Raw genomic sequence first — 26,828 nt, 5'->3', positions numbered from 1 at the left:
AAAATAAAATATCAATATTGGTACTAAATAACATCTAGATAAGTAATAAATCCTATTTAATTACTATAAAAAGGAAGTATTGAGTATCTAAGTATAATTTACTTGTAATAAACACCCCTATTACTTCTATAATACCACAGTCCAAGATGGCGGCGCCCATGAGGGTTGCAGCGCGAGCTATTTCGTTATATAAAGGTACGTTTTTTTAATGTCAAAGTGGTTAAATGCATACCCGAATACCCCACTTTTTCTATGCCGATTTCTTAAGGTTGTAACGATGCACTGACATTACAGTTTTCTTTCTAAGACACCGAGGAAAGGGACAAAATACCGGCCTGTAAGCTAGGGGGAGGGGGGCGTTTCAGGTCAAAGCAAGATTCACCCGTGTTTGATGAACGTGGATAATCTCCGTCTACATGATCATGTTTTAATTGATTTTAGTGGTCTTAGATGAGGTGTTCTTGTCACCTTTTTCATAACGTGCTAGTACATGTGCAGCATTTGATATACATGTATATTATATGTCAACATCTTTCACAATTTGATTTTATCTTACCCCTTAGATATTACTGTATGCATAGTTCAAGGTGACAAGTTTCAATGCAGAAGGACTGTCTGCGGCCAAGAGAGACTTACTCACTGTATGCATGTAAAATAACAAATGCAGATACAATATGGTTGACAAACTCACATTCCCAGTCAGTGTACTAAACCATTTCACAGATCAAACTGTGCATGCACAGGACAAACGTGAAGGCCCCTAAGATATAACCACAACACATTTGGAGATTGTTATGCGATCTGACCGAATGGGGTATATGAAACATGGTCCAAGAGGTAAGATAGAAACCATCACTTTTGACCTGCACATGCCATTGCACAGTTGGATCTAACGTAGAAAGAGCTTAATATACAGAAAGACTACTGGTATATGATTGCACTGGTATAATGAAATATATTCATATATGCCTTGTTGTTTTCCAGATGTATCTATAGTGAGGAGTGTGTCAGTCATCCCTTCTGTATCAGGGAAGGTACTGATGACATCACGGATGAACCAACCAACCAGCATCCAGCCCTGCAGACATGTCAGCTTTATCAATAAGTGTAGGTGTTATACATGGTGTAACCATGTTCATCAGAGTTTTAGAAATATTTTTGGTTACTTATAACTCTGTCTATTGACTTCTTTTTTGGTGTTCATACAAACTTTCAAGACTTCTTAAAACATGCATTTCCATATAAAAAGAAAACAAAAGTGTAAACATTTCAGAAATCATGTAAAAGAGATCCTGGCAGTTTCAATGTTTTATCGTAGTCCAGGTTAGTTAATTATGACACAGGTGCAAGTTTTGTACACTATACACAGTCATACAGATTTGTTTTGCTGTATGCTGGTTATTTACTTCCTTGTCTGTCCAACACAGTAACTGCTGACCAGCTGTGGAAAGGTGTTTTAGCTGAAGGTTCGGGAGCTCTGAGGCGAGCTAGAGGCAAGAGAACCAAGAAGAGGACCAAGAGAGACCTCAACATTGGCCAGATCATTGGTGAAGGTGTGTAGATTTTGTGAAAATCAACATGTCTGAAAGTGTCCCTAATATTTACATGCAACTGTGACTTGTAAGGCGTTCTAGTCCTTTGCAAGTGATGTTAATAAACTGTCGATGTACAGTTTGAGGTGAGCTACACCTCAAGAAAGTTCTGTATCTGTATCTGTATCTATATAGCCGGTATAACCGCCATTAGGCGTAACACACCAGCTTCGCAGGCACGCGGCGCGGCAGCAGCCGGTCATATTACACCGAACGGTATGATAGTTAAAGTTAAGTTAAAGTTAAAGAACCCATCAGACGTATTGACAAGAGTAGGGGTACATAAGAATCTGATGAATCTCCTTTTTTCACACAGCTTGACCAGAGTTTACACAGTGTGTTCCACTATAAGGCTGTTAACTGGTTATGCAATGCAAACAAACAAAGAAACATGTAAAAGTGCAAATTGGAAGTACACATGTAGAATAAAGCAGTTGCAATATTGAAGTTTTTCTGAGCACTGTAACGTTTCATCTTTTAGGAAAAGACGCGTACGTGTGGCCAGGTCTGAACGCTCCGGTGATGACGGCCGGAATGGTCCACGGGATCCAGAAGAAGGACAATGACCCCGAGAGAGAGAAGAAGCTGATTGAGGAGAGAGATGCCTGGTACAAGATGAAGTCCAAACGGTTGAAGAGGCAGCGAGGATGGACCGGTGGAACATTAGGGGGCACCAGTCTGGGGTCACCTGATCCTATTGGCAACAGTAAGAACTAATATCGTATACATTTGTATGATTGCTTGGGCTGTCTTTCCTTTTTGTGACACTCTTTTGTAGTTTTTGGTTTAAAGAGGGACTTGACCATGTCTTTCTTAATTTATAGGAACTTTTGAAGACTTTGAAGCAAGGGTATTAGAGGTAAGCATCTATATAATAACACACATGGCAGTGCTTGAACTATCTAATACCTTTACCAAACAAGATGTCAATAGGATTGTTTTTTATTTGATGGAACTGTCATGTTGCCATACTTAACCAACACATTGTTTTGTTGTCTGATTTTTTATCTTGTTTCTTCCGTTACTATTTGACTGTTAAAAAAATCAGTGTTTGGCCAACATTTCCAAGTTTAAGTTAAGTATACGTGTATCTACATGAACATCTAGAATTCATGTACATTAAAGGGTGAACTGGTAGAAACGTATCAGCATGTTAGAACTAAAAGTATAACGTCTATGAGATGCAGTACTAGTCTAGAGTAGAGGTAACAAAAAACAAATTCGCAAACAATAATAAGTTACTTTTCCACATGCAGCCCTAGGATTTGTAACTCATGTCTACATGTGGATACTTGAGTTAATGGTACATGTATATTGTGTTGTTGTACCCTACAGATGCGTAACGTGTTCAACATGACTGCTAACATGGGCAGGAAGAGGTCTGTCCGAGCCCTGGTGGTGGTGGGCAACAGGAAGGGAGCGGCAGGTGAGATAGGAACATATACTTACTGTACTTACAGTACATAGGCAAGCTCTTAGTTATATCTGTTTTTATATAGGCACATTTTTACATTGGTAAACAGTAGCATTAAAACACTGCTTCTTTTAATACTCAGTACTTCTACTCGTATTTGTAATCTGACGTGGGTACATAAATGTCCGACTTATGCTTATATTGTTGTTGTTTCTCTTTATCTGGTAGGATTTGCTGTTGGAAAAGCTCTAGATGCCAGAACAGCTCTGAAAAAGGTAAGAGGCAATGACATCATGACATGACACTTTGGATATCCAAGGCAAGCTAATGTAAGCAAGACATGATGTTTTTACTACATTTGCTTATTGTCACATGACGTGTTCATATACTCATGATATGGCAGATAAGGCTATAAGCATACAACAATGATATGTGTGAACCACCCAGATGACATGACAAATTTGATATCTTATCAAAGATCTACTTTGTTTACAGGCAAAGAACAAGGCAGTGAATGTGCTGTACTACATTGAGAGGTACAACAACCATACAAGTAAGTTTTCACCTCCATCTTGTCTCTTATAACACAGGCCATGTACATGTACCTACAGCATAATGCCATTGTACAACTTGATAGGGAGTTGTGATTCCCTTTGATTTAAACTTGTTGGTCCTTTTGAAAGTCATTATAGTATCAGTGGTATTAGGCTACTGGCAACTTAGTAAAACCTATGTCAGCATTTTGTCTGTGATGTTATGAGTTGTTCTGATGCCATCCTCTACTTTCCAGTCTACCATGACATTGATGTGACCTTCCAGAACACCAGAATCAAAATGAGGAAGCAAAACAGAGGTGGGTTTCACTCTTCATTCTTGTGTGTTCTATTCAGTGTAATTCTCTTATCTTTTACAATGTCACCATTTTGGTTGGTACAGTTTGAAAACCTCCAGGACTTGTATCTATGTGATAGTAAATAAATTGAAACAAAGTCAAAATGAATCCAAAATACATATATAAGGATTAAGCCTTGCAGCCTCCACATTATTTGCTTTAGATGGACATCATAACTTTAGTATGTTTCATATCCCACATGTTGTTGTGCTCATGATCATGTCTGATAGTTACAGAAGTTCAGTTGTTGTGTGTTCCAAAGTTGACCCTGTGTATGTGCCCTGTTGTGTAGGCTATGGCCTGCAGTGTCACAGGATTCTGCAGACGTGTGGCCGGCTGATCGGACTGGAAGACGTGTATGCTCGGGTCCTGGGCGCCAAAAACCCCCTCAGTATCGTCCACTGTTTCTTCAAGGGACTGACCAAAGAACAGGTAAATAATAACATTGTCCTACATTTACATGTAGGCATGTTGTATTTATTTACCAGTAAGTTTGACGTGAACGTATGATTTTTTCAAATGAGTACGGTATAGTCCGTTCTGCTGGATATTGAAGACAAAAGGATATATAGCTTTTAGTTTTCATGGCGTCATTGGTTGTCTGCAGAGAAATGCTAAGTATTAGCATTTGTACAATGGTTTGTTATCATTTTGGTACATGTAGCTACAAAAGGTATTTGTAATAACCATTAAAGGAGCAGTAAACTCCAGAAGGGGGTACTTTTTACTTCCAATGGATTATAATTTTAGGAAGTAAAACGTATCCACTAGTCCCATGCATATCAAAAAGCATGCAGTATTCTACTAAACTCCCAAAGTATCCTCTAAGCAATCTCAGCCTATAGGTAAATTCAATGTGCCTGACAAAAGTTTGGTAACAGGGGAGATGAGAAAAAGTTGTCGTTGTATGTTCATGTGTCATTCATGTTGACCCTGTCTCCTCAGGAAACCCACCAGCAGCTGGCTGACAGGAAAGGCCTCCACGTGGTGGAGTTCAGACAGGAGTGCGCCATGCGGCCCATCGTGGTGGCCTCGCCCAGCGACGGGAAGGTCCGCGAGGAACCCGAGCTAGAGGACGACATCCCCGACATCAAACTTGACATCAAGGATGTGAAGAAGAAGGAAGGAACTTACACGAGTCCCTGGGAAGGCATCTATAGGAAGGAGTACAGATTCTAAGATGCCAAATGTAAACGTAGTTAAAGCTTCTACACTTTACCACTGAGTATTGACAGCCAGATATATACGTTCATCTTTCAAAGATCATTTCATGGTTTTGTCCATTTATTTGCTGCCATTGTAGTGTATAGCATCCACTGAACTTTGTGTTGAAAAAAACACTCAGATATTTTCATGTACAACTTGATGTGTCCAATTCTGTCATGTGAGGTGATTTGACTTGTATGCATAGTGGTCCACTGTAAAGCGGTAGACTTTTATTTAAGCTCAAGAGTTTGCAGTATCTTTTGGGTTGAAGCAGTAGTAGTAGCACTAACACAATCAATAATAGAATAGTTTGCATTGTGATGAGGTCATGGTAAAAACTGCCACCTTACGAACTGTATGACTATGTGAACACAATAGGCAAGAATGAAGAACATAGCTCAATTTCTTGTTTTATTGCTAAATCAACGTCTAATTCACTACAGTCATTGTAGCACCTATTGCTAGACTTCAGTGACAGTAACATACAATTTACAAATCCCTCTTCTCATGTGATGCAAGGTACAAGGTACACTCTGCAGTTATAATATATGATGAATCTTCTTCCAATTCACTGGTCTCAAGTTATTACCTCTCTTTAAGTATTCTTAGAATTCACCTTAACAGAAGGTACTTCATAAATTGCAAAGTTGCTTTGCAACATGTTAAGCACCAAGATGCTTTTTTTAATGTCAACTAGACATTACTACAAGCTCTGTTACTACATTCTCTGATAGCCAATCCAGCACTTGTACAGACATGCTCACAAAACAAGCGATTAACAACATTATTCAATTTGCAACCATAACCAGAAGGATCCATCTATTAAGCTGACATTATAATTATTTGTGGTTTCGTAACATTTGCTAGCTGGGTTTATCTTATACCACATCTTTCAAGTATTCATTGACGATAAAGTCATGGGTATGAAATAGACCATGTACATGTACATGAAGATATCTTTCTTATTTTTGAAAAGCAAAGTCCACCATTCTACATGTTATACTTTGCTACTCGTACAATACTGCAAACGTAAGAATGTGTGTTGGATATCCCTGCCAGAGAGGAAAAGAAACGTTGACCATTCCCTGTTATACTGTAAGGGGAAAAAATCAACATACCCGGTACACACAATATACCTTGTTAACACACAAAATTCATTCACCATTATTAAAATCTCATGCATCGTTCATGGCTATCAAGAAATTTTATTATGCCAAGAAATATTTGGCATATCCTGTCTTCACTGACCTAAATAGCATATGTCTGCTATGAGTGTAAGATGGTTTTACTTTAATCACTTGAGTAATCGTTGTTGCTGAGAAGACAATGATATAATCACATTTCTGCAGTCTTGCTATTTCCGGATTTTTCAGCTTGTTTCTTACTGTGACAGTGGTTTTAATTGAATCTTGTGTACTGTTGCAAAAGAAGGTTCTTATTTAGACGTAGGAGCTTCGTCGACGTCGTCGCTTCTACCGGGATCCACGTACGGCGGTGGGATGACGAAGTCGGAAGGCTCCACCCCCCAGATTTCCCTTGCGTACTGCTCTATCGTTCTGTCACTGGAGAACTTCCCCGATGCAGCAATGTTCATCACGCACTTCTTTGTCCATGCCATTGGATCCTGAAAGACAAAAGATTTTATCATATTTTTTTTTTTTCCAAATAGAATTTCACAACTTTCCAATTTTCTTACTTATATTACTCCTAAAGCAATCTCTAAATGACACTTTCGGCAGTAATATGTGCAGTGTTCTATCAATCATTGCAAGATTTTTAGGGATCAGCCGACGTTCACAGGTCAATTAGCCCCACCAAATACAATAGCCTAAGGGTAGATTTTCAGGTTAAAAATACCCTCTATCGATTTCATTAAAATCAGGCAACCTTCTGGCGATCAACAAATAAGGCTGAAGCTTGTTGACTGTGACAGGAGCTTTATGAGTCAATCACTTTGTTATGTTATGGAATTTTTAAAATGCTAATAATATCCTGTGAAGGAGTGAATCACGTAATGCATGACACAAACTTTGCACTCGGAAAGTTTCACCCACCTTGTATAGAGCACTGACTTCATCTTGGCATTTGATGTAGGCTTCATAGTCAGCCAGGAGACAGAAGCTGAAGTAGGGGGGAGGGGGATAATCCGATTAGATAACAGTACCAAATGGTAGATAAAATTACCATGGTAATCTGGGATTGAGTGTCAACAAATATGGTTGACATTGAACCCAGACGGTCTCACTAAAATGTGAAAACTTGTTATGAAGGTTAACAAAAGTACATTCTGTCAAGGTAGTGAAGGGTGATGTGTTTATCCTGCTTCAATTCAGATACACCCTTTGCTGACAGTTTTACATCTGTACTCGTTTGTATGTGTCATCATCATTTCTGTAATCAGTAACTACATGTACTGACTCAGACATAGGTTGTCATTGTTCTTCATATCGGCTGCTACAATCAGACGTACATGAAGTCGACCAAGTAAATATCAATAAAACGTTTCATCAAACTAGTCATCGATTTGTCCATATTCAAAAAGGCTCCATGCACCCATTAGTAGAATCTCTGTGTGACTTTGGCTGTAAGAATAACGGTTATGTAGCAATGAGAACAGATGGAAGACAAACCGGTCATGGTTGAGCAGGGCGTCGACGACATCATGGAAGAGATCTGGTCTCTCTGGCGAGAAGAAGCCTCCACGGATCATGTCCAGGGCCTGTCTCAGATCATCGTTCTTCTCGTAATAGTCACGTGGCTTGTACCTGTACAATCATTCAGACATGCAGTAAAGTAATTTTGAGCATTTAGATTACATGGTGCAATGAAAATCAAGATTTTACACTCATAGTAACACAATGGAAGATGGAGCATTTGCTTGCAATATGATGAGATTGCGGTGACAGCGAAAAACATGAACTTAAAAATGAACACAGCAAAAATGGGAAAATTTACAGTAGTACCTGGTATGTCACCTTCAAACTTAAGGTACATGTATAAACTTGTTTAGTATATTGTTGGAAGTCTAACATAGGAATTTTGAGCATTGGAGTTTTTGTGTTTCAGATCTAAATACTTTTAAAGTTTTGATAAGCCCCTATGAAGATTATAAGTTTAACATGAAATGCTACATGTCTAACATAATTGAAATTGAGCTTTGTAACGCTTACCTACAAAGACGACATCTAAATTAGCAAACGTAGACAGTACTTCATGTGTATATGCAGAAGTTATTTTCTGCATTAGACAGTATCAGGCATTAGCTGTACCCACCCCTTCTTGACCAGTTCGTCCACTTCGTCCACTGTCATGCCGAAGATGAAGATGTTGTCCCTCCCCATCTCCTCGGCCATCTCAACATTGGCTCCGTCCAACGTGCCGATAGTCAGAGCACCGTTCAGCTGATGGGAAGGGATAATGGTACATCATATACAACAGGAACATCATGTCATTCTATGAAATGTCAGCAATTTTAGACCCAACGTAAAAGAAAAATATCAAACCTTAATGTCTATAAGGTGCATAAATTGTTAGATTTGCAACATGCAATGTAACTAAGATTTGTTCCATTAGTATCAAACCAACTTTCAGGACAGCATCTCTACATACTGCATACAACTGTTGTCCAATCATTACACCATAGACTCAAATGGGAGGCTTACTGTCTTTTATATTTGTATTCTTTGTGTTGATATGCACTAGAATGCACTGGCAAGTTTGATATACACATAAGGCACAGACGGGCTAAAGAGCAGCAGCAGCAATAGATTATATTAACATGAAGCAAAGCTTCTTCATTACCATAAACTTCATGTTCCCTGTTCCTGAAGCCTCTGTCCCTGCAGTGGAGATCTGAAACACAAGGGGGCAGCACATGTACTTACAAATGTATACCTATTGCCTATTGTGCCGTCTGTGAGAGACTTTCAAGATCTAGATCACGACTGTCTTAGGAATCATGACCACCTGTTCTGTCCATTTGATCAAGAAGTACCAATTGAGATCCTTTTAAAAAACTATTCATGTGTGAAACTGTTTTGATTCCTTTTTGTAGGGACACCTTTGTCAAGACTGTGAAAGTCTTCACAATTCAGCATTGGATACATTATGTACTTGGCTGCAATGTTGACTATAGTTAGTAAAGTTTGAATGGCTGAAGTCTACCTGTTCAGACAGGTCGGCTGCTGGGATGACCTTCTCGGCCAGAGACACCCTGTAGTTCTCCAGGAACACGACCTTGAGCTTGTTGCCCACGATCTTGTCGTTGTTGACCACGCGGCCAACGTTGTTGTACAGTTTGATGAGCTGTTTCGCCATGTGGTACCCTGGTGCTGCCTGGGAGGAGAAGATTCAAGTTACAAACACAGTGTGTATCTTTCACACGGAGTGTTTTCATGTGATGTCATTGGGACACCACTCAGAAGGCAGGCACAGCTATTTGCTTTTCCGTGGATCGTAGCTCAAGCATTTCCAGACATCTAGAGATTATTAAGAGACATTCAAATAATCTCTATGTAGCAGGTATAGCCAAGGATTATATATACTCACGGACCAATACAAAAAAAACTTGTCAATAATATGTTTAAAAATGCAGTGTACACTTGAGATACAGTCCATTGAAATGACACCAACTTGGCAGTCAGCTCCTGTCAGCTTTATTGACATGCACATTGAGTGAAAATGTTTGATGCCAAGTGCCTCTTTCAAATAAAACGATTTGAGCACATTAAATCTGTATCATACTTGTCTAATAGCATTTACAGATTGATATGCAAAAGACAACAGACCAATAGAGTAAATTATTGGTACCTTTCCGCCAATCATCACTACACGTGGAGTGAAGTCCATGCTGGGGTTTTTCTTCAGACCTAGACAAAAATTAGGTAAAAACCATTACAATACTAATTCTAAATTTTACATGTAGCATTTTTCAATATCCTTAAAAGTCAAAATCTTTTCCACAACTTTTGATGGATAGGCCTATGGGGTGGTGCATTTCTATAACCAATAGCGCACACAGTCGTGCAAACACTACAGCAGGGGGCTGGTGAACTACCGGTAGTGGTGTATGTTGAACTTCCATATGCTTTAGAAAACGTGCTAAGCAGGGAAAGTAGTCTGTACCACTTGTCTTTGGTGTGATTCAGTCAGGGTTCAAACACTCCTGTGTGTAAAGCAAACTCTCTGCCCACTAGTGTTTTTCTTCACAATGCTTCTAAATCAGTAGAAATTTCTCATTGCTGAACCTGTTTCAACCAGTACATTCTCTGTATGGTTCTAATGTGATGGCATGTATTTTATTAGAGTTCACCTTATCGAATTTTTGTGATAATTCAGTTGTATATTTTGCTGTACATTTCAGTAATTTGTATTCTTCTATTTCGTGTGTCGCGGACTCCAGGAAGAGTATTGAATGTACTCATTAATGGAGATCTAAACAAACAAACAAACAAACAAACAAACAAACAAACAAACAAACAAAGAGCCATACGGTTGTAAATGGTAACGATGTGGAGGATGTTGAGCAGCTGCCGCTTGTACTCGTGGATTCTCTTCACCTGCACGTCAAACATGGCTGACGGGTCGATGCGCATGCCTGTCGTGGACTCCAGATACTGGGCAAACTTCATCTTGTTCTCCTGTTGGGAATGTAATTTTACATATTTGAACCAGGTCCCAGGGAGAACATTGCACCCGTACAATGTTCTATACATTTTAAATGATGTTATGGGAAACTTATTTTGATTTAAAATTCATTCATTGATGTCTATTGAATAATTATAAGCCACAGGCAATGAAATCGAAAGACCTGAACAGTGCGTAAATAACAATGTCAATTTTATGAAATACAAACATTTACCAGGATTTAGGGTATGAAAGTCACATTGGAGTCTTACTCAGCGACAAGTAATTCATTGATATATGTATATCATCAACAGCACAAGCACGGCATCTATACTGTCTGGTTATCACAGGAAGTTGTTCCTGACCTGTTTGACCTTGGCGACGGACAGGAGGAACTTCTGGTCGTTAGCGAACTTCTCCAGTCCCCTCAGTTCATCCAGCTTGGTCACCCACGTCTCACCAAGTTTCTACACACAATATATGGTAGATACATCAATTATCACATCATTAATGTTCTTGCAGCATGTATAATGTCATATGTACATTTACTGCTTTGTTGTTTCTGGAAATGCTTGCAGTCCTACAGATGGGAGGTAAAGCCTTAGATCCTCCTAGTTTGAGGAGAGCTAAACCTAAAGAGTTACAAGAATCGGGGTATGCCCCAGTTGCCTTACGCTTGATTTGGTTTACCAGATACTGTATGATGATACAAACAAAACTCATTACATGGAGCATTTCTATTTGATATCACACGAACGCAGCTAGTGGTATATTGGACATCTACAAACCTTCTGACCCTCTCAAAAAACCTCATTGAATATCATGTAAAAGAATTCGAAGAGAACACCAGAAGAATGCTTAAAAAGCTTGAGCAACGAACCACTGAAATGCAAATCAAGGATACCAACATGGTGGTCAACACCTGCCTGCTTGATTGCTATGGAAAGTGAGAGAAAAAGGACGAACCTCAGCAATGAGATCAGCGAGGTTGGGGTTGCACAGCAGAAGCCAGCGGCGGGGGGTGATGCCATTGGTCTTGTTCTGGAACTTGTGGGGGTCCATCTCGAAGAAGTCCTTAAACCTGCGGAATGGTGAACACAATTGCAAGAAAATATACTTTAGAAATTTTTCACACCTGTCACACCAAGCTCTGTCATATGTGTGATATTATACAACCACTGCATATAGTCTTGTCGAAAAAGAGTAAAGACAAAAGAATATATGGGAATCAGCGAAGAATGTGCCCTGCAAAGGAAGAAAATTAAGATATATATCTAGTATCACAAGACTTCTATAAAAGGGACTTAATTTTGCAGCCAGAGAAAGGTCTTTTTCGTGGTGTTTTGTACGGTGATTGAAATGATTCTGAAGTACAGTTGTAATACAATGGAAACGCATGTCATGAATTCTCAAACACTACAAAAATAAAACCACTGCAAACATTTCAAGAACCACAGCATCATACAGTATTGTCTAGTAAACTTACAAGCCCTTCTGCAGCAGGTCAGAGTGGATGGCTGCCACTCCGTTGATGGCGTGAGAACCCACGATGGACAGGTGGGCCATGTTGATGTTCTTCACATGTCCCTCCTCAATTATAGACATCCTTCTCATGCGATCAAAGTCACCTGGCCACATCTTAGCAACTCTCTAGGAGATACAAAACGATAAAGAAATGAAACATTGATCAGTTTAAGATGAAAAACCCTTAGAACATATAAATCCCAATAGAGAAAAATTCAGCCTTCTAATTTATGACAAGGCACAGAGAAGTAACTAAAACATGGAAGACTATACATAGACTGAATCCATGTGAAGTATGAATCTTCCTGATGCTGTAGTTTTTTCACGAGTTGGTAGGTGGCACTACAATACCACACATCCAAATGGAGAAAAAATTCTATGTCCAAACATATGGCAAGGTCGGGGAGGAATCACTATAACAAATCCATAATGGCCTGACACTGAGAAATACTGAAGCTTCCTAGTGCTGCATTTTTTTCATGAGTTGGTACATGTAGGTGGCACTACAATACCACATGTCCAAATGGAGAAAAAACTCTATGTCAAAACACATGGCAAGGTCCATGAGAAAGAACTATAACAAATCCATAATGGCCTGACACTGAGAAATACTGAATCTTCCTAGTGCTGCAGTTTTTTCATGAGTTGGTAGGTGGCACTACAATACTGTGAAAACAAGGGTTCCTGTACCTCCATGTGGTAGGCATTGATGTCGTAGATGATCTGGAGATGGCGCGGCAGCAGGTACTCAAACATGTGGATCGGCCAGCGCTCCAGCGCCTCGGGCAGCAGGGTGTGGTTGGTGTACGCACAGGCCCTCTGGGTGATCTCAAGCGCCTGGCATCGGGGAACAAGGTAAGCAACAACACGGTACACGTCAGCTCTCTTAATTTAGAAGCACTAAGAATTAGAATTAATGACATAACACATATGCCATGACAATGTATACAGTTTTGGCAAAAAATAACATCTATAGATACAACAAGCATCCCTTGTCTTTTCAGCCGCAGTGGACTATCATATGATATACAACAGTGACATAATGATATCTTGTGTCAGTATAGCAATATTTTGCGTTTTTTTCTAGTCTTTGAAAAGATGCCAACTTGTTCTAGCAAAAAATACCTTTCTGAGGGGCCATCTTTTGCCACATTATACAAAACTTAAGAACATTACATAAGAAAGGTAAAAGGTACCTTGTCCCATGGCATCTCTTCTATGTCCACCAGGATTCTCATCAGTTCAGGGATGGCCAGGGCAGGGTGGGTGTCATTCAGCTGGATGGCAACCTGTCAAGGTATAATGTAATTAGTTAACACAGCCAATCAGAGCAAAGGGTCACATGAAAGTGTAGGTCATTAGTCAATACAGCCAATCAGAGCACAGAGACTCAAAACATCATTAGTCAAAACAGCCAATCAGAGCACAGGGACACATATTTTTGGTCACAGATTGCAAATCCAAATTTTCATATGGCATAAGATAAAATAGCGCAAAAGTATGTTTTCATAACATCTAATGATTGTCAAAACCTTGGGTCATTCAATTAAATGATTTAATTATTACAGGATCCAAGTATTGTTAGTCTTTGGTCTAATATCACCACATCAATTTACTTCAGGTGTGCAAGTGATTTTGTTGAGGAGAATGAAAAAGCAGAAACTTGGTCCAACCTCCTGCTCAGGATATGGCTTAAAAAGTCATTTATACAATCATGTACAATGGAAAAGCACAACAACTTGAAATATGCAAACATGACTGTGAGAATGTTAGCTGGCTCATGCAAACAAGTTTCTGTCAAATGATGAAATGACAGACACTGGGGATACATGGGTGAAGAATGTCGGTTTACTCCAGCTAGAGCATGCACGTGTCCTTGACTGTGAGCATGTGGTACTTGCCAAGGGTTGGCAATCAATGCAATAACAAGCAATGGACAACAACAGCAGTCGATATTGAAAGTCACATTGAAACACAGACGGACACACCCTAAATTTTCATCGAACATGACATCATAATTGATGAAAGCATAATTTTCAGTAAAAATCAAAGCCCAGTTTTATCAGTAGGGTGCATAGCATGTTCCATTGAAAAACCCCAAATTTTGGACAATTAAAATTTTAGAACTGAAAAAAATGTTGTTTTTTGCCTATTTTCAGTAAACAAACAGATAGGGCAAATAAATTTGAAGCTAAGGAATAAATGGCAGTATTGGAACCTTTTCAGAACAGTTGTAAGCAACTTTGGTGTGTGAATATGTAGGAAGACACAAAAAGTATGCTTAAGCTACAACTCAATAGAAATGCAAATTAGGACACTAATATGGTATTTCATAAGTGGAACTGAAAAGTCTAATTTATCAGCCACAGCTTGTGCAAAACTGGTGTGTCATACAGATAACTATTTATGCGATGCAAACAAACAAACAAACAAACATGGATAAACAAACTCTATAAAAGTACACTTAAGCTGAGGGGAACAATATCAGCATGAAGGTACTAAAAAGCTTTGGGGGAACCAAGGATTGAACGGTTCACAGGTACAAAACTCTAACCTTCTCATGAAGCTGTTGGAGGGGACTACAGATATCATCCTCCTACAGGTGAGATGTAGACTATCATGGTTACTCCACACAGACACATGCAGTGAAGGAGCGTGCAGAAAGGGGGCGCATCATGACAAGTTAGAGGTTAGGTCAGACACTAGCACACATCTTGGGAGGAAAAAACTGATGGACAGAGTGAAGAGGAAAGGTCTGGGATAGAAGTTACATTGAAGTTTAAACCAATAAGTCAAGCCTTTCCATTTGTGTAATCTCTGTCTATTATACCAAAATGGCAACTTAATACATCTCTCATCCATCCCTCAAATAATGACTTTCCTTGGAAAGGTAAAAATGTAAAAAAATACATCAGTTTGTTTTAAACGTCAGCACACTACAGTGCCAATGTGCCCCAATTAAAGACAACAGTAGTCTTGTTAAAAGGGTTATTTATAGGCTTCATGTAAGCACTTGCTAGAACAACATGCATGTAGGAGAATGAGCTGCCATAGTGATTTACTCAAGACTCAAGTGAGTGCTCATCAAATTTTGTAGCAATTTGGCTCTGTCCTCAAAGGTGCTGCCCAAAAAAATGCACAGCTTTGGTTCCATATTTCATGCAGTGCCAGAGCAACATACTGTTATGTTCCATAAGAGAAGACAGCACAGAGAGCAGGTATTTTGTAACTGGAGGGAGAAAATACATGGGAGGTTGCTGACCCACCTTCTCGGGGAAAGCCTCGAAGTTGGTCCTGACGGGATCCCTGCAGCCGAACTTGGAGGATTTGTAGCGCCGGATGATGTCCTGGAGCGTGGCGGCCACCATGAAGTACTCCTGCTTCAGACGCAGCTCCTTCCCTTCAAACATCTGGACACAAACACAAACCCTGTGAGAACTCACTGATCAGGAGCACCTCCTAGCAGTTACTATGAGAACTGCATGACAGGTTTTGCATGCTAGTCATCTAAAACATGTAACTCTAGCATTAACATTTAAACACTTTAATGTGTGCTCTGTATACAATGCTATGATATGATAGTATTAGACTGGAATGACAAGTCATTACAACATGACAAGCAGACAATCTACGACATAAGAATGAACATCAGGAGCAGTTTTAGGAGGAACACGTTGCTGACTCACGTTGTCGTTGGGGTACAGCACACGGGAGATGTTCTCTGCCAGGTTCCTGTCACACACGGCCTGGATGTATTCGCCGTCATTAACTGTCGAATAGAATAACAGTTCAAGATGATTAACTCATTTCTGTAATGATGTCTTTATGATATTTGTCATCTAGACAGGAAGCTCATATACTGAGAAATGTACACAAAGAGTCAAGTGAAACCACATAACAATACAACGTACCTACAGCAAAGCGATTCTGAGAACAGAAACCCGATTTAAGTTCTTGCACTTGGATTGAATAAAATGGAAATGTGACAAACTTCTAGCCTTGTACATCTCGAGTGACAGTTGGGAGCAGAACAGAGCTGCAGGCGGCTGGATACCAGGCTATTTCTATAGAGGAAGACTTACAGAACTTGAGGTCGAAGTTCTTGGGTGCCTTTGCGGACCACAGCCTCATTGTGTTGACAGTGTTATTTCCATACCCTGGGATGGGGCTGTCATACGGCATGGCATACACCATCTGGGGGAAAAAGTATATCATTGAACATAATTCTTGAATTGTTGGCGGTGCTTTTATCACCTTACACAAAGATGCCCAGTGAGATATATTGTATGTTATGGCAATAGTGTTCTCCTTGGTGCTGAAATATCATCCATTAAAACATGCAAGGTATGGGCATGTGTCATTTCATTACAATTTACACAATTCAAAGCCCAAAAAGCCTGTTGGATGAACAATTGTATAAATTACTATAATGCTCATGTTTATGGCCATGGATGATCCACTACTTAAAAAATAACTATTAGAAATCTTCAGTAGAAGACAGAACATTACATGTGATGACAATAATCAGTAAGTTAGATAAAAATAAGAATCACAGCAAAAGAGACAACAATATCTAGCATTGTATAACAAGAGAGACAGAGAGTGAGAGAAAGAGAGAGAGAGAAAGTGAAGTTAAAGGCCACTGTGGACAGAAAGAAGATATAGATACGACATAGAGAGGTGCAAATAATAGCAACAGTTACTGAATCAGATGCATTTTGATTTCAAAGCCCTACAAAGCAATGACTGAACATACAGGCATGTGAAAAGGAACTGTACAGTCGTTGTGGATATTTTACGAGATGAGGAAGGACTGTGGATAGCAAAGAAAAGATTAGCAAGCAGATGTAAACAATGTTTTTGAATTTGAAGCTCTGCAAAGCAATGGAGATACAGGAGTTTGTAAAGGGACTATACAATGGAATTTAAAAGATTACGAAGGATGATGCCACAGCAAAGCAGTCTTTTTCCACATAATTGAAGTAGATTGAACTTTATTTGAATCACCAATGCAGTAAGTTTTATCTTTGAACTGTTGCCACACTGTATAATCCCTTGTAAAATGAACATACTGCATAAATAACTTTTATCACTTGAGGGAGGAAGAAAGAAGAAGAATAGAAGAAGAACATCATCATGATCACAGTTATCGTTAATACAACCACCGACCTGCGTGTTGACCCATTTGTGTTTGTTCTTGCCAACAGTTTCCACCTTGCCAAAGAAGTGAATGGGGATCATGTACTCCGGCCGCGCCTTCTCCCACGGGTTCCCGTGACGCAGCCAATCGTCTGGCTCCTCCATCTGTCATGTTAAACGACATGCAAACACACCACAGTTATGGTAATGGTTATAGTTCAAGGTTCACACAGCTGACTCACCTGGCAGTCAACCCATTTGTACTTGTCTCCATGCTTTTCTATGTGTCCGTAAAACTTGATGGGAATCGAGAACTCGGGGCGGGGTGTCTCCCACGGGTTCCCGTACTGCAGCCAGTCGTCGGGCTCTTCTGTCTGATTGGTTGAGAGAGAATGTGTTGTGCGGGTTTGGGGTGTCAGTCACCCAACGGTGTGTTTAGTTGGTGTTATGTCAGTGGCAAGTGTAGCAGTCTATTGTAGCAGCCTACATTATGTATCCAGCTACTGTAGCAGTCCACATCATGTCTTTACTAAGTGTGGCAGTCCATATCATGTCTTCATTTAGTGTGGCAGTCTACATTACTACACTACACTACATCTCCAGATGCAGTAAGTAAAGCATTATGTGTTCAGTTAGTTTAGCGGCCCAGCTAAGGTAAACTCCTCAGCCTTAGATTTCATTTCATCATCTCAGCAAACCCATGGTCACCTCCTGGATTGATCTGGCCTACTTGAAATCTCATGAAGACAAGCCAATTTTGTCTTGCAAGATGATGGAATGATGACCATCATTTTGGTCTGTCATGATCATTAGCAGCAACATTCTGTTCAAATGACGGAATGACAATGACATGCTGGGAAAAGTCCAGCTGGACAAATCCTGGTTTAGTACTTGTATTATGGGTATTAGCTAATTCCCTATCAATGTCAGGAGTAGGAAATTAAAGTCTTTACATATCAGTGTCCATCAGCAAGGGTGGGCAGTTAAAGCATGAGCAAAGCCAAAGTGGCAAAGCAAAGTGGCTTGTAGCACTAGCAGAGCTATATTATTATAGTCTTCAATTGTGTACTAGTACTTTGCGCATGGCAACATGTATCAATTCATATAGTGTATCCCTTGTTGAATGTGAACATAGTCATAATTCATTAGTAGACAACAAATGTAATTAACTACATACAATAATACATGATAAATTATTGCAATGTTACTTGAAAGAACAAATGCAGTGAACAAGCTAAGCTTCCCCTGTCAATCCATCACAAAACAACCTTAAAGTTAGTATTTCTATTCATTAATTCAATGCTGTACATTACACATATTTTTTAAAGATTAGCTATATCACATGTTGCATGTTGTTGATTATACATCTATTATCATTAGTAATTGCGTGCTTGAATTTCTGATAACACTATCTCATCACAACTAACTGTAGCTGAACATATATTGTGTCAGTACTATTAGCTACTAATACAGTATGTACTATATCAAGACATATATAGTTCACAACACTGAACAGCACAAGGAAAAGATACAGAACAGGCAAAAGCAATCAACCATCACAATAAAAACATTTGGAATGGCACATACCCAAACTGTTAAGTTATGCTAGAAAGTCTTAAAAAATGCCTAATTCAATTAAGTGTTAACATGACATTTATTGTACCTGATGCAATTGTTGTGCAATAAACTTTGACTATTAATCTTTAATACTACTCCAAGATCTGAATTACAAAGCGTATAGTAAGAACTATTGAGTACCTGCCACCCGTCCTGAATCTTCTGGGTGAAGATTCCGTAGTCGTATCGGATCCCGTACCCATATGCGGCCAGTCCTAGCGTAGCCATAGAGTCCAGGAAACAAGCTAGGATAATAGAAAAAACATAATTACTGTGTTGCTAATAACCTGTTATATCTAGATTTGTAACTACGCCTTTTATTTCCCTGAATTATACTTGGAGAAAATACTGTTAAACATATTTAGAAGAAGATAAGCAAACATATTAAGGTAACCTTTATATTTATATGTAATCATAAGTGTACAGATTTTACAAACTTGTTGCAACAGTTCCCTCCAGTATTGGACCATTAACAAGTGGCATGAAATTAACAGTGCCATCACGATGCACTCGATTTGGTGTTCCATCTTTTTCCTGAGGTATCTGCCATGTACAGTCTGAACTTCGCTTCGCTTCAAAGCTGTTCCTTGCTGGTACTTTACTTTCAAATGCCTCAAACATTTCAGCTTCGGCCTAATGTCATTTTCACCATTGTAGAAATTGTCTCAGCTTACAGAATACATTCTTCATAGCTAGATACCCTTACAAGAACACAATGTACGGTCATGTACTAATATGCAGCATTGAGTTTTCATTGATTCAGTACATTCAAACTGTTCCATGGTGACCACTCAAGAGACCGGACAAAAATTGTCACAGTAGACAAGTGGTCACTATAGACAGGATTTTTATGCTTATGTCAGTGGGGAAAATGAACCACCACTAGTTTTACAGGTTTGACATAAATTTATTCCTATGACCTACCAGCAAGCCTGCCCAGCCCACCATTGCCCAGACCTGCATCTTCTTCTATCTCCTGTAGTTCCTCTATGTCCAGCCCAACCTAGTGACAAACATAATGATATAACAGTCAGCCTTATCTTGAGAAGATAGCATGATACATGATACAGTGTACAATCATATATAGGGGTCCCAAGTGGAACAAAGTTCATGTTATCGCTTATAGTGTGTGATTATGATATAGGATATAATATTTCATAATGATCTGGGACATTGTCTAATATATTACCCTTCACAACAGCTACTGTTACCGCTGCCCATTTCTGGAAACATTAATCTTGGTCAAACATATTCTGATGTCAAATACTGATTCTTTTTTGCTTGCTTGTAAAGATACAATGGGGGTTTTGTAAAACAAAAAATTGCAAAAAGCTTTAGACATTCAATTCGATTGTTTAATGATAGATTTATATTTTCCTCTTGTTCATTTCTTACTTATCATAACTAGTAATATCAAATATCAAAATACAAATTATGAGTATGTTCAAACTTGGTTCTTTTATTTACGATTACATTCCAATTTAAAAGTAAACTGTCAGAGAGAAATAAACCACAAAAATCTGTTTCAAAGTCTTTCATCTAGTCTTCAAAATGCCAAATAAACATATTTTGAAGCATACACTCTCCTTACCAACACGATATCAAAATCAGATTACCTATGTAAGCAAATGCACAGGCAATAAAAAATCAAAAGGTTTAACGTTCAGAAGTCCATAGTACATAAGACTCCCTACGAGTTGGCGTAATCTTTTGATCATAGCAGTTCATTTTGCTTCTGTATACATGCTAGGTTAGCCATACATCTGATTTAGTAATTACACAAGTGGACGGTTTGGCAAGCATGAAAGAAATGTTGGAAAAAACATCTATCAACAGTTCATCTCTAGTATAAGATACTTTGACGCAATGGTGCATTTCAAATTATAGCCGGCAAGATGGCAAATTGTCAGGATGGATGACATTCCTAAACACTGTGAAACATCTGGGCACCATTCCAGTAAACACAAGTTACTCTTGGCACACATCAAGCATACATATTGTTATATACTTCTTGAATACTGGTTCATTGATTGTAAGTATATGTAGGAGAGGCTTCTATAGTTCATTGTGAAGCAAGAAATGGTTACATATTATTTAGATGGAATGGTCTTGTATAAGTATAAAATCTGAAACAATTTTGTTAAAAAAAGATCAAATCATTATGATCTGCTGCTTTCTCAGCAGTGGTAATAAATAGACACTTATTTTATCTGTAACTAAGTTGTGATATTTTGAATAAAGAAAAAGAAGAAGACATGCACATGTGTTATGTAGAAAATGGTCATTAAAATGAAAGGGGAGGGGCTAGAAAATGTTTCTTATAATCCTCTTTTGATTGAGATTCCAAAATGGATGGCCTTTGAGTCAAATGTAGGTTACATGCTTCTATACAGCATGAGTTGCCAATTAGGGTAAAAGTTATAACTTGCAACATTGTACAGAATAGATCTCTTTTTTTGTACAATGTAACAAGACCTGAATACCACTGCAAGGTAACAGGTTAGAACAATATTAGCATGTAACAGCTTCTCTAGATCTCATCAATGCTCCAGACAAGCTCAACTCACAGAGAGTGAGGGTATACCTGGCCCTATGGCAGAAGCAGTTGTTAGGAAGGCTCTGAGGGAACATGCTAAAGTAGCCATTTGGCACCACGTTTATATTGGTTAAGTGGGAAATTTGAAAGTGTCGTTCCCAAGGGCATATATAACATTGGGGCCTATCAAGGGTTTTAGTAGTCTGACTCCACCAAACACCAAACACCAACAGTGTCATGAATAACACTGGTAATGTTAGAGTACTATTTGTACAGACTTACCTGATACATAGCCTCGTCGCAGGCCCCCTGGATGCCCAGGTTGATCATGGTATTGCAGAGGGCTCGCCCCATGTAGTACTCCAGCGACAGGTAGTAGATACGCTGTGTGGAACAACAACCACGGAAAATGTAAGGATACGTGTAACAGGGCTCGAAATTCATAATTGGGAATAGGTGCACCGGTGCACCCAACTCAAAAAATTGGGTGCACAGAAAGAATTTTGGGTGCACCAGATAAAATAAAGTTGAATGTTCTTCAGAACATAATTACAAAGTTTAACGCTGCTGCCTTTCTTAAGAACTTCAATCTGTAATTCTATAGCTAACTTCAAAATTTCAAACAAAATAATACATTAAATAAAGTACAGCAAAAAGTGATAATGATGTTTTTTATACTTACATTTCAAGAATATTCTGTATACTAGTGTACAATAGTACCTTAACCCTATAGGCTACAAAAATATCTAGGTGCACCAGTGCACCCACAGTCAAAAATTAGGTGCACAGCTCCAATTTTGGGTGCACTGGGTGCACATGCACCCACTATTTCGAGCCCTGTGTAAGGATACCAGTTATAGACAACACATAACGGAAAACAAGGCAATCAGTGATAGCAGACTTCACCCCTTGCTTTTCAATATTTCCAGTCAAAAAACACAAGTGTATTGTGTACATTGGGAAGAGCAGAAGCCTGCACACACACACACGGACAGACAAAACATTTACGTTACTCTTAGTTGAAGTAAATTTCATGGTGGATAGGAAAGCCATTGGACAACAATTCTAAATTCTACCTCCAACTTTCATGATCAAAATGTGTTTTGACTTTTTCTTCCAAAAACACATTTTACTACTCTACTATTGAATGTGAATTTTTCTCCTAAAACTTTGACCTTCAAATTTCACGCCCCAGATACAGATACAGGCGTAAAGTAACCCATGTGCAACTTTTGTTCTGGGATCAGTACATATGGTCAGTGAACCAAAATGGCCCAAGGTCAAACAGTTTCTAATATTACCACCCTGCCTTTAGGTCATTGTAAACAATCCCTGCATGCTCATACAAACACTGTCCACATTTGCACAGGAAAGAGATTGGGCCTCAAGGCACTTAAGACGTTAAGTGTTGCTCTCCAAAACCTTTCACTTCATAAATTTTCCATCAATATTACTACTAGTACTAAGGTTACCTCCTTGATCTTGGTATAGTTTAGGCATCATACATACTAGGATTCAATAGTCTTTTATACACCTTTTTGCAGGATATAGGTTGAACACAACTTTCTACAGTACTTTTTGGCGATTTCACAGTATCAATTCGTTTTACAGCAGACAACAACAATAATCAGCTTCTACCGGTATTAATGACAACCACCTAAACAAAAACCTGTTGATGTGTCAACTAACAGGATCACAATATTTTGGGAGTGGGTTAGAGTGGACTTGCTATTTACATCTCTCTCTGTGTTGGGGTCACCAGGTTTACCATTGGAGGGGGCAGTGATATACATATATGTCACACAAACACAGTCACATACTACATACACCATGCCACATGCATGGAGAACACGGTAGATCAATCAGCTAACTTCCAAATTAACATTTCTAACCTTCATTACTTGAATGTCATACATGAGAGAAATTTACTTCAATGGCCAATCAATGCAATGTCATGTCATCTGCATATCTTTATGACCAAGAAATCCATCAGTAGTTTAAAAAAAGAAAACTTAAATCATGTCCAAGAAATGAGGAGACAAGAGTTCATTATTATCATGTTATCTCTTCTTTTGCCGACAATGATGCTGTAATGATTGATGTTAGACAGGGGGGTCCTAATAACACTAGGCAGCCTCTCATTAGGTGGTGTACTACGTTTCTCTCATTAGGTGGTATGCTACGTTGACTACGTGCGACCTACTTTACTATCAGAGTCATTATGACAGGGTAACTGACATTCTTTGCACACCTGTCGATTTTCAGATAAAAGGATCTGCGTCGAAAGACTGGATAACTGCTGTCTACTTTTCTTCCTCTTCTTGAAAATTTGTAACATCATGGTGGGTACTACAGTATTATAAATTTCTTTCTTATGTTTCTGACAAAATTTTTGGGGAAGGAGTTGCTAGCTCAACATCTAACACTGTATTGTCCAAATATTAGTTCGATTTAGGCCAGGGTACACAGTTTTATCAAAAGTGTGATGCGATCTTTGACGTCCTAGCGAGGCTTCCCTAAACGTTAGTTTATATGCTTATATTTGTTGAAGAGCATGTGCACATATAAGCTAGATAATCATGATTGATGATTATAACTAACTCCAGAAAGGCAGCCTACTAAATCTTCAACAGTACATGTTTGAGTCAAGGACATTTAATCTGACTATGTCAACGATATTTGACATTACTGAAAACGTAATGTCAAGGTGAAACAGGACAAACTAGTCACCTTCAACTGAACTTTGTCCCAGAGAGACACTAAAGATTATCATAAATTCTTTATTGCAGCTGTGCTAAAGGTTACATGGGGCATATGGGAATGACTGAATGTACACTGTCACAGACTAACACCTTATGATTCTTAGACTCATTTTTCATGTAAAATCTGTGCAAAATTATCAAAGGAAAGTGCAGTTATCTCAATTTCTTCTCTTGTTGTTGTTCAAGTAAGTAAAGGAATTGTGTTATAATATGATACAGACAATGAGCACCTGGCAATGTCAAAACAAAAAACACACCCAAAAGTGTTTCCTAACTTATTCTTAATTTAATCACTAGAAAACAATTGACAAGTTTCCCAAGTCAATGACATCAAAAGGTAAGCATTGTCTGACAATTGACATATCTTTTGTACTTCCCCCTTCTCTCTAAACTCTAGTCGTTGTTGGATGCATCAATAGCCTATTGACATTTTGTAATGCAAATCCCAGAAGCCATACTTGTTTACATATGGAAGGCGTCAGCTGGTAGTGTTTTGGGCTGCTTTCTTTCTCACCTTTCTGGAACACTGTTTGAAGACACACGTGCATCCTTGGAGTGAAAATTAACCACTAGTAGTTTAAAATGGCAACAGTAAATTTTAAAAAATTAGAAAGAGCCTATTCTAATGATTTGTTCACTGGAAAGTGAATGCAGCTTCTGTATGTATCTATTATGACTTTCTCATCCATGTATCTTTTGACATTTCTAATCTACAGGCCACTTAACTAGCAGGTCCTGAGACAAGAATATTGTTTAGAAACATGTAGAAATCATGTAGCTCGTTTAGCCAGCGTTGTCAAAAGACAAAGGGAAATTCTATTCTATTTTTTCCTAGACTTTAGCTTCAGAATTTAGCATGAAACCAGAGAGGCCGGGGCAAGTTACTGACCTTCCCTGTCCACCAAAAATAGACTCCATATAATTTCTCAATTTTACCCTCCAAACTCCTGACTTAGAACGTGCAAAATTCGTTTGTATGTCAAAATCTAGGCGTAAACTTTTAATGTGTAAAATTTAAACGGTGATACTCATAGATAGATAATTTCGAGGGCAACGCCCCCTACACACCGAGTGACCGATGTTGACACTGGCGATCACCACGAACATTCATGGGTTTTGAGTGTTAGTTTACCTGGTTTTGATTCTAAAAAATCAGAAATCTGCCGGCTTATTATATTCAGTCAATATTGTTTTAATCCTGAAGATTCTTACGTTCGTTGGATGTCGAAATATGGGGCGTTTATTGTTGATTATGTCGTATAGTAGTGTATGGATTTATTTTTAAGAGCATTAAGTTCTCTATATCGACTCGTGTCACGTATACAAAATAAAACCTTCAAATCAAGGATTAACAACCTTTATATGTCCATCTAAAGCTTTAATATCCTTTGGTAGAGTTTCCCCTCGCTGTCTGTGTGTAAAAATGGACCTGACGTGCGTTCTAATGAAAGTTTCGTACCAGACGAATTGGGAAACAAGCGACATGCAAATTTAAAATTTAATGGCTCGTGTCGTCGACCTTGCTTCTGCGGAAGTCACCAGAAAATCCTTACAAAAATAGCATCAGGGTTGCAATGTTTCAAACTCAAGCTCTCAGTTTACACATCAATACACGAAAATCGTAGCAGGGGGAAGAGATGCTAGAGCTGAAAGTTATATATTATCGGTGCTCCTTGAGAAATGAGAGTAATAATTTGTCATTGAACACCCTTGAGCCGGGGTCACCCCTCCTCCCAGCCTTTCCCGGCGGCGTGCCTGGAGACCGTGTCACGTACAGCACAGACGACATGTTCAACCTTCCCTCCCAACAACACATGGAATAACGTACAAACTGAACTAACCTTGGGGTCCTTCTCGTAGTAATACTGCTGGGTACGGATCCACCGCCCCACAAGGTTATCCCGAACCGTGTGGGCCAAGGCGAAGAAGTAGTCTCTGGGAGTCGCCACATTTCGATCCTTCACCAAGGTAAAATGAAGGTGCCGGTTGAACGACTTCTTGAAGTTGGTGACGTTCTCGACCTGGGCGATCCCTCGGACGCTGATCTGCTTGCGTTTCTCGTGATCTGACTGGAGAACGGAGGCCATGTTTGACGGGATGTCTGGCGGGGTCCTCTCAACTGTTCAGCCGGCAGGACTCACCTGAGAGAGCACGGCCTCGCTTTCATACTCCAAATGTAGACTGTACCAAATATAAAAAAGGGGGCAGACTATGACAAGATGACGTAAAAGATATTCAAACGTCACAAATATATGATAATTGTATTTATATGTTAGTCATATATGTAATTTTATGGACTATGAATGCTAATTGATGCTAATACTAGTTTTCATTGTCCTTTTATTAGGCTAAACAAATATGTCGTATCTTCCCTATATTTCAGGACTATGGTATAGCTACGGTACAGCTACAGTCCAACATGTAGATTGTGCCAAAAGTAAATAGGAGGTAAATCATGAGTCAAAAATAACCTATTAAAATCCAAGAAATCATTGATATTATATTTTTCATATATTGTATC

At 38.9% G+C, this 26,828-nt stretch overlaps 2 protein-coding genes across 5 annotated transcripts; one reads left to right on the top strand and one right to left on the bottom strand.

Annotated features, from left to right (window-relative positions):
- Positions 1–113: 113 nt before the first annotated feature.
- On the top strand, positions 114–5,671 carry LOC136432741 (small ribosomal subunit protein uS5m-like). Its single transcript, XM_066424215.1, has 11 exons — positions 114–195; positions 985–1,107; positions 1,428–1,553; positions 2,074–2,298; positions 2,417–2,451; positions 2,928–3,018; positions 3,235–3,281; positions 3,502–3,559; positions 3,797–3,859; positions 4,191–4,330; positions 4,844–5,671. The coding sequence occupies exons 1-11, from the start codon at positions 147–149 to the stop codon at positions 5,075–5,077; spliced, it is 1,191 nt and encodes a 396-aa protein (XP_066280312.1). The 5' UTR covers positions 114–146; the 3' UTR covers positions 5,078–5,671.
- Positions 5,503–26,487, bottom strand: LOC136432740 (glycogen phosphorylase, muscle form-like). Of its 4 annotated transcripts, none has more exons than XM_066424212.1 (22): positions 26,149–26,487; positions 21,828–21,929; positions 19,934–20,012; positions 19,151–19,254; positions 17,635–17,766; positions 16,336–16,447; positions 15,940–16,022; positions 15,520–15,663; positions 14,808–14,849; positions 13,450–13,542; positions 12,944–13,090; positions 12,216–12,379; positions 11,696–11,810; positions 11,095–11,196; positions 10,596–10,743; positions 9,914–9,972; positions 9,269–9,439; positions 8,906–8,956; positions 8,378–8,505; positions 7,735–7,869; positions 7,159–7,225; positions 5,503–6,728 (listed from the first exon to the last, which is right to left on the bottom strand). In XM_066424212.1, the coding sequence occupies exons 1-22, from the start codon at positions 26,392–26,394 to the stop codon at positions 6,540–6,542; spliced, it is 2,613 nt and encodes an 870-aa protein (XP_066280309.1). In that variant the 5' UTR covers positions 26,395–26,487; the 3' UTR covers positions 5,503–6,539. The 4 variants fall into 4 exon arrangements, with proteins under 4 accessions (XP_066280309.1, XP_066280308.1, XP_066280311.1 ...); XM_066424211.1 differs by lacking the exon at positions 17,635–17,766 and adding an exon at positions 17,423–17,557 and having other exon boundaries at positions 26,149–26,486; XM_066424214.1 differs by lacking the exon at positions 14,808–14,849 and having other exon boundaries at positions 26,149–26,486.
- Between the last annotated feature and the right edge of the window lie 341 nt (positions 26,488–26,828).

This window comes from Branchiostoma lanceolatum, chromosome 4 (genome assembly GCF_035083965.1).
Source record: "Branchiostoma lanceolatum isolate klBraLanc5 chromosome 4, klBraLanc5.hap2, whole genome shotgun sequence".
Lineage (NCBI taxonomy): Eukaryota > Metazoa > Chordata > Leptocardii > Amphioxiformes > Branchiostomatidae > Branchiostoma > Branchiostoma lanceolatum.
The sequence above is the reverse complement of the archived record's forward strand: the minus strand, read 5'-3'. Positions and strand labels throughout refer to the sequence as shown.

What these genes read in the sequence shown, in the direction of transcription:
- LOC136432741 (XM_066424215.1), top strand. Translation starts at nt 147, where the DNA reads ATGGCGGCGCCCATGAGGGTTGCAGCGCGAGCTATTTCGTTATATAAA. An exon ending in CCAGAACAGCTCTGAAAAAG is followed by an intron (nt 3,282 to 3,501) that starts GTAAGAGGCAAT and finishes CTTTGTTTACAG; the next exon opens with GCAAAGAACAAGGCAGTGAA. An exon ending in AATGAGGAAGCAAAACAGAG is followed by an intron (nt 3,860 to 4,190) that starts GTGGGTTTCACT and finishes CCTGTTGTGTAG; the next exon opens with GCTATGGCCTGCAGTGTCAC.
- LOC136432740 (XM_066424211.1), bottom strand. Translation starts at nt 26,394, where the DNA reads ATGGCCTCCGTTCTCCAGTCAGATCACGAGAAACGCAAGCAGATCAGC. An exon ending in ACTACGAGAAGGACCCCAAG is followed by an intron (nt 21,930 to 26,148) that starts GTTAGTTCAGTT and finishes TGTTCCACACAG; the next exon opens with CGTATCTACTACCTGTCGCT. An exon ending in GACGAACTGGTCAAGAAGGG is followed by an intron (nt 7,870 to 8,377) that starts GTGGGTACAGCT and finishes ATGATTGTACAG; the next exon opens with GTACAAGCCACGTGACTATT.